General features: G+C 33.7%; 1 protein-coding gene across 3 annotated transcripts; it reads right to left on the bottom strand.

Annotated features, from left to right (window-relative positions):
• Positions 1-2819: 2819 nt before the first annotated feature.
• On the bottom strand, positions 2820-7685 carry LOC137834758 (F-box protein SKIP23-like). 3 transcript variants are annotated; one of them, XM_068642933.1, is made up of 2 exons: positions 6430-7685; positions 2820-3377 (listed from the first exon to the last, which is right to left on the bottom strand). In XM_068642933.1, exon 1 carries the CDS (start codon positions 7563-7565, stop codon positions 6441-6443), a length of 1125 nt encoding a protein of 374 aa, XP_068499034.1. In that variant the 5' UTR covers positions 7566-7685; the 3' UTR covers positions 2820-3377; positions 6430-6440. The 3 variants fall into 3 exon arrangements, with proteins under 3 accessions (XP_068499034.1, XP_068499033.1, XP_068499035.1); XM_068642932.1 differs by having other exon boundaries at positions 6418-7666; XM_068642934.1 differs by lacking the exon at positions 2820-3377 and adding an exon at positions 4484-5031.
• Between the last annotated feature and the right edge of the window lie 619 nt (positions 7686-8304).

The following is an 8304-nucleotide window of genomic DNA, read 5'->3' as shown; positions in this document are numbered from 1 at the left end:
TGAGAGTTTTTTCTATGAAAACATTCAATTTAAGTTTGAATTGGAATTATAATATTATTAAAATGAGTCTCATCCAATAGATTAATTCATAAGATTATAAAACAGGTTAGATGATATTTTTAGAGAAAATTTATATTTTTAAAACAAAATTTAAAGTTTTATTATTTTATTTATATATATGTTATGTATGAAATTGCAATATTTAAAATTAAAATTACTTTTATTCAGTTCAATTTTTAAAAAAAAATATTATTATTTTCTTACTTTTCAAAATAGGTTAAAATGGTTTGTTAGTTCAATATGACTCTATGTTTTTCAACTTCACCTGTGGAATCATGAAGATATTCTTCTAGTACACCTGTAATTAAAATATCATTATTTTTGTATAGACACGTTTGACTTTGATTTTGATTCCTACATTTTTTTCTTGATTTTTAATTTTTTAAAATTTAAAATTATTATTTTTAATCTTTAATGGTAATTTTAAGATAAGTAAATAATATTTATTTTTAACTCAATTTTTCATTACCATATTTTATTATGATTAAGAATAATTTATAAAATAGATAGATAGATAGATTTTTTCAATGAAGTTTGACATTTATATATTGAATAAACTTTAGATTTTATTGCTCTTAATAGTCATGATTTATTTTGTCTCTTGTATTTTTTTATGTGAGAAACAAATGTGTGTGTTCAAGATTTAATTTCCATATAATTAATTATAGTTTTATAATAAAATATTTTTTTTCTTTTATCATATTTATATTATTGTTTTTATAACAAAAAATATTTTTTATCGTAGATTATGATAACGACAAATAAGTTTATTACAATTTACTTTAATTTTTTATTGATAGTGTAAGATTATTATAAATAAGATAATAATAATCCTGATAGATTATTTATTGGATAAAGATTAATAAATATTAATTTTTTAATTTACATATACACATAACGGGCATGTTAATGGGATCATTCAACTTACTTAAATATGCTAATAGTTAATATTACCTTTAAATATTTTTTTTAGTTTGAAATTACCATCCATGTTAATTAACAAGCAAACTATGGGTAATGAGTTTGAATTTTATGATAAAATTAACACTTCATCTGACTAAATTGAATGAAAGAATGAAATGATTTTTTAAAATCAAAGTTTGAAGGATGAAAGAAAATATAATATATTTTTTCTAATGGCTCTAAACAATATTACTTCATCTTATTTGGACATTGAGAAGTATTGTTAATTGTCTACCATGATTAATATATTATTAAATTATAATTTTAAACTTATGATTGATCAATTTGAAGTGAAATATTATTATATTATTTGATAATACTTAAAATATGAATAATATAAATTTGAAATTGGTGTTTGATCTAATAGAAAAAAGTGAAAAAGGAAAGAAAATGTTTTGATAAAGTAGGAAGCATGAATAAGTTAGGTAGAATAAAAAGGGGAAGTTGGGAGTGATTTTGGTTGAAGGAAAAGGGTTGAAGAAAAGTAAGATTATGTTTTGATATATGAGAGAATGGGCTTCAAATATGCAACCCATCACCTACAAAACTTGCCGTAATGTGCTTTTCAAATTCCTCAAAATGACCATTCTTGTTTTGCTCAAGATAATAGCCATTCATTTATTTCTCCATGCCTCCTTATAAAACTTGTCATTGTTCACCCATTACAGAATAATTAACAATTATTAATCAATTGAAAATATGTGTTGATTAACTCTTAGATTTCGTATTAATTGTATAGGTAGATATTTTGTCGATCTAATTAGTAATCTTTTCGGCTATGCTCCATATTAGGAGATTGTGTACTAATATGTATTTTCTTGACATAATTGATAGTCGTTTAGCTTTCCCTTCAGAATAAAGGATTTTGTATTTTAGGTATTTTGTCTACTGATTAATTTTCTGTTTGCTTATACTCAAGACTAAAGTGTTGTGTAAATGATAGACATTTTGCCAACCTGATTAATGTATTGTTAAATCTCATTACACATCAAGCATATGATCAAACACGCACATGTTCAATAATTGAAAGATACATGATATCATATAATTGGACGATTACAAAGTCTCGACCTTTATGCCAAATACAAGGATCATGTAAGTTTGGTAATCAGGAATATACAAATTACAATACCTTATTTTTATTGTTTTTCTAATAAAAAAAAAGATACAATGAATCGTGCAATTAGACGATTACAAAGTCTCAACCCTTATGCAAGATACAAGAGTCATATAAGTCTGATAGTTAGGAATATACAAACTATAATACGTTGTTTTTGCGCTAATAAAAAAAAGAGATACATTATTTTCAACAAGATCTTACCTCTAGATAACTAACTTAAAGGCCAAACTGCGCCATTTAGAGATCTCATATTGAATGGTGTTGCTTAAGGCACAAAGGTTTTTATGAAGTATAGTTAAAACCAAATACAAAATAGCAACCTCATAAAGGAAGAGATTAAGAAGAAAGAAAAGAAAAATACAAGTAAAAGGATAAGACATGTATATGTTTCTTGGTTTTCTCTTTGTTCGTGCATGGATTATACATATACCTCTATCTAACCCCATTAGGAATAGCACAAAATGATGTTGCATGTTTGTCAAAATTAATTACACAAAGTGTATAAATTTTAAATAACAAAATGTCTCTCTTCTCATTCATCATTAATTCCTATCCAAACATGTTTGTTGTTGCCAAATAATATTAGACCTTTCAGAAGTTAATTCTCCTGTTCAACATTTAGTTTACATATGAAATAATGAAACACGTATAAAATCAACTCAAAACTACACCTTACTTAATAAATAAAAACTTAAAATTAACATATGTAGAATCTAAATGTATTCTGGAATTTTTTGGAAAGAACTTTTGGACACTATATCATTTGCAAACTACACCTTTTTCCTCTTCCCTCCCCCTCCGTTGCAGTTAAAGGAAGAAGGGTTGTGGAAAGGAATTATTCACTACTTGCATATGAAAAAAATGAAAGTAACTTTACAGCAAATGTCCACTAGGATGAAAAAGATAAGTCTCGACATCTCAAGAAAATTATTTGCAAAGATGGAAAGCAGTTTGGAGTGAGATGTCTCGTCCCCACAAGTGCTGCTGAGGATCACAAGTTTAGGCTGTGGAACCTTGTCTGTACAGAGATGATGATTTCATGATCTTAGTAATCGATTATTCAATATGCAATAGAACTATAGAAGCCTGATCAACCTCAATAAAAACCATTGCTTCCAAGCATCGTAGTCTTTATTCAATTTACAGTAGAGTACTCATGATGAATGTTGCTTCACCGAGATTTGGTGGTTACTGGGGATATAATCTTCATAAATGTCGGTTTTTTTAGCTGATCCTGCATTCATCATATAAGCCATTTTAGCAATAGCATCCATTATTCTCAAAGTCAAATAAAAAACATTTACAGAAGCCACCCAACCCAGCTAGGATAATTTATCAGATGTTTTTAAATAAAAATATGTGTAGGTGAAAAGTCAGTCCATTCTAAGACCATTTCCCTTCAATATAACTAAACAGTAATGAACAATGGCATACAATGATTGCCACTTCAAGGGGTTAACACACCAGGCAGCAAGAAAATTGAATTATTATAATTCATACAAGTATGATATTCTATTTAAATGTTAACGTTACCTGCAAATGCATAAATTACAGACCATGACTCTTAGAAGCTAACTTTCAAAATTAAATAAAGCACAATATTTCCAGCATCGCTAAAATCACTAAATAGAATAATGATTTGTCACAGTGAGTAAACAATGTGGAGAAGATCCACAAAGGAATAGTGTATACTTCCATTATTAGCAGTAATAATAACATGCAAATCCTTTTATGATCTCCTTTTCTAAAGGTCTTCTATAAACATCAGTCAACGGGGAAAATACCATTCAAGTATGGATACTTAATAGCCCCAGATGTATTACTGATAACCAAGCTTTACACCAAAAACCATTTTAAAGCAGTTAGCCTATTCTCATTCAATATTAACCAACAGTAAACTGGAATGAAAGCAACATGAAACTCATCGTCCAGTGCTCTAACATGTTACTCCACTTTATAGATGCAATATTAACGAGTGAAACTCTCGTAATAAAAAAGAGTCATGTCAAAAATACCTATACTTCTTCAATACACACAAGACACCCATAGTCCTTATCTAAAACTGCATTAACCAACCTTCTTTATATACATCAAAACCTTAGCACATCTTGTACATGAGTAATTTCAATTTCTTAGTCTTTTAGATGAACTTGAGAGAAGTTAGAAACTCGTGTTTTGAACTTGAAAGAAGACTTGGACCAAATTGAGAGTTAGAAGTGACTTTTGGAGAGCTTCCAACTACCATATGTCACTTTCAAGTGCACATGGGTAGTTTGGCTCTTCCATTTGATCCATCAAACTTTCAAGAGTTATTTTTGTGCCTTTTAGGAGAATAATAGGTGATATCCATAAGACTCTTACAAAAGTCATCATTGCTTTTCCAAATGTAATCATTACATCTACCTAGATTCAAGGAACTATCCGTGTACACTTCCTAATTTCAAGGGGTTAAGATGTGTTAATCATATTTAGCAGAGTTAACTCTTCATTAGCAAAGTTAACCCCATTTTCTTGTTCATTTCACTCCTTTGCACGAGCTCCTTGTCTATAAAAGGGAGTCTCCCCCACTTGTAAACTCACCCTTGAAGATTGAATAAAAATCTCCTTTGAGAGTTCACTTTGAGAGTCTTGAAAGTTCTTAACTCTTGTTTTGGTTCTTATCTTGAGAAGTTTTCTCAAGTGGTGAATCTTCTGATACTATCCTTTTGCTTGAATTGAAGGTTGCGTGTTCTTCTCCATTCTCTTGTCTTAAGCCATTTTTGCTTTCATTTCTTTACTTGATCTTGTTTTCTCTTTGAAACTAATACAAACAAAATGGGTCTCTCCATGGGTTTACATGCTTCCGCCATTAATGCTTCAAAAACTACGGAGTTTTTCTTCTCCAACACCTAGGTTATGCACCATGTCATATAGAAGTTATCCTTTCAATCAGAATTAGAGAAAATGAAAAACATTCCCACCATCGCTAAATAGAATAAAGAACTTTCATGGAGAATGAGAATAAAACAGTGAAAAAGAAGATGCACAGAACCTAAACGAAGAATGTTTGCTTCCATTTTATGGTAGTAGTAATCTATGTAGATCCTTCATGATCTACTTTTGTGAAGATACTTTAGAGACAGCTGTCAACAAGGGAAATGTCATCCCAGTATGGACACACTGCTGCAGTGGTAGGATTTACTACTGATAACCAAGGTTTATAAAGCAGTTAGTCAATTTTTATTCAAAGATTAACCGCAGTATCTCATTATGGAAGAAAGCAACATGAAGCTGATTGCACAGTGCTCTAGTATGCTATTCCACCACTCAGCCATGCAATATTACCCAGTGAAACTCTTCTAATTAAAAAACCATGTGAAAGGACCTATACTTCCTCAGTAAGCATCACACCTATAGTCCTAATCTAATACTAGTGCACTTACCAACACCCTTCCTCTATAAATACGCCGATCCAAAGCAGACGCACAAATTAACAATGAAGTAATAGCTCATTTACTAAGTGTCAGCATATGGCTTTCTAGAGCCACAACAGAACCAGCAAGATATAGGGCCCTACAATAAATTAACACACTAAATTTTGCATACTTAAGTTTGAATGAACTTCATTTAGCAAACAGAGTTCATAAAAGCAACTCTCTCTTTACTCATATTTTCCAGACTGAGTTTCAAAGTCAAACTCAGTTTACAATCAGACCCAACTGAAAACCAAAGAAAGAGACTTTTCAGTTGTACATTTTGAACATACATTGGGACCCCCGAACACTCAGAAATTACAAACAACCCCATCAATACCTCTCATTTCTCTCTACACCTCACTTCTTCTAACATCGCGTCTTCAATCATAGCAATTCCTTATTATATCTTTTCTATTCCCATCTATCTCAAGGGGTGTCCAAGAATCATCTTCCCAACTGAAAATTAAACATGCACTAACCAAGGGAAATAGACGTTCATAGCACAATTCACCATGAAAACACTTGAAAAGCTTCTGCCAAATCAGCATACACATACATTATACACAAACACCAATGGAAATAGCCATTCATAGAACAACTCACCATGAAAACACGTGAAATTCCTCTACCAAATCAGCATACATGTACACATACATACACACACCAAGGGAAACAAATATTCAAGCAAAATTCACCATGACAATACTAGAAAGCCTTCCATCAAATCAGAATACATACCAATAGAAACAGACATTAATAGCACAATTCACATGAAAACACATGAAAGTATCTAGCAAATCAGCATAGACACATACATACATTCATACACACCTGGCGAAGCATCAATTGGACCTGACCCAATCCGGGGGCGGCCAGAATAGCTCAGAAAGGCCGGGACACTCAGACAAGGGCGAAATCTTTTCATCGTCCAAATCAAAAACCCCCACTCCATTAGCAACCCTGACAGCACCCAACCCATTATCTCTAAACACCACGTAGTTCCCTCTCTCAACGCCCAAATCCTTGGCAGAAGCAGAAAACGCACAATCATCTCCCAAGAACAAAACCCACTCCCCCAAACTCGCCATCTCCACCCACCTCCCCACCTCCTCATCGAGCCTAAACACATCAAACCGCACCGTCCTCTCCCACCCCATGTCACCGACATCCTCCTCGTCCAAATTCTCGTAGTCCGTGGACAAGTACAGGTCCACCAGCATCAGCGCGCCGTCGCACTCCACCAGAAACTTCTTGTCCCCGCCGAAGACGCGTTCCGCGACGACGCGCACCGCCGCGTCGAGCCCCACGGTGACTGTACGGCCGTTGCCGTCGACGGCGTAAAAGGTGCCGCGAAAGGCGCAGACGTCATCGTAGGGGGTCGGCATGTCGGGGAGGATGGTCCATCCGCAGTCGCCGCGGTGGAAGAGCGCGAGCTTGCCGGAGATGTGGATGGTGATAAGGGCAAAACGGTCATTTCCGGCGGGAAGGAGGACGAGCTTCTCGTCGTAGAGGGATTCCGTGGAGGAGCAGGCGCTGGAGAGGCGGAACTCGCGGCCAATCTCGAGAGCGTGGAGGCGGAGGAAGTCGAGCGCGAAACGGGGGCGTTTTGGCTGGAAGCGGGAAAGCGCATGGAAGAGACGCGCGGTGCGCGCGCGTGGGTCGTGGGAGATTTTGACGAGCCAGGGGCGGTGGTTGGGAGCGGTGGAGGGTGGGTTGATGAGGAGGAGGGAGCGGTGGGAGAGGGAGAAGGCGGGGGTGAGAGTGATGGAGTGATAGAATGGAAAAGGGGAAGAAGAAGAAGAAGAAGACGAAGAAGAGCGCCACGAAGAACAAACGGATCTGAAACGGAGAAGGTAGAGAGGGTTTTGAAGGCGTTGGGAAATTAGGTTTAGAAGGTCCTTTGGGAGTTCAGACCAGTCCGCCATTGATGATGAACTTGGAGTGCTGCTACATCCTACACTCATCATTTCTCTTCACGCACAATAACCTCCAAATCATAACTGAAAGAGGTTAAGGTCTTCAAAATAGGTAACAAAACGGATCCTGATACGGTACAGATACAAATATGAATACGAAAATTCTAATATACAAATAACGGATACTGATACAAATATAAATACGAAAATTCTAATATACAAATATCAGATAAAGAAAGCACGTATAATATCTAAAATGTAAAATATATACTAAAAGTGTAGAACACATGGATACGACTAACATCAAAATATGAGTGGATTTCATATTAGAAGCAATTGTGTGATATTCTTCATTGAAAAGAACCAAACTTTAAAAGTCTTATATAAAATTTCTAAGAAATTTTAAGATGAGAAAAATTAATATATTGTCTGAAGAATAAGAAATTATGGTGAAGTTTATATATCAAGAATTAAGTTTTAGAATCTAACAAAGTTTTCCAACAAAATGATGAAATAGAGAGAAAGGATAGGTCATAGGAAGATATGGTTAAAATTATGTTCAATTTTAATTCAACTTTTAAACACTTATAGGTTTAAAGATAGAAGATAATCTTTTAAAGTTTGATTCCAAAAATTATGAATGAATCGTACTTGTATATTTTCAAATATCACAAGCCTCTAAAGTCTATTTATCTTACAATTATGATAGTCGTAGAGGCAATTCATATCAAATTCAATTATCATAGGTTTAATAAGGAGTTATTTGAGTTAGACGGTGCTTTTTCTAACT

The sequence above is a fragment of the Phaseolus vulgaris genome, chromosome 5 (genome assembly GCF_000499845.2).
Source record: "Phaseolus vulgaris cultivar G19833 chromosome 5, P. vulgaris v2.0, whole genome shotgun sequence".
Taxonomy (NCBI): domain Eukaryota; kingdom Viridiplantae; phylum Streptophyta; class Magnoliopsida; order Fabales; family Fabaceae; genus Phaseolus; species Phaseolus vulgaris.
The sequence above is the reverse complement of the archived record's forward strand: the minus strand, read 5'-3'. Positions and strand labels throughout refer to the sequence as shown.

Excerpts from the sequence above, each read along its gene's own strand:
- LOC137834758 (XM_068642933.1), bottom strand. The coding sequence starts at position 7,565 with ATGATGAGTGTAGGATGTAGCAGCACTCCAAGTTCATCATCAATGGCG.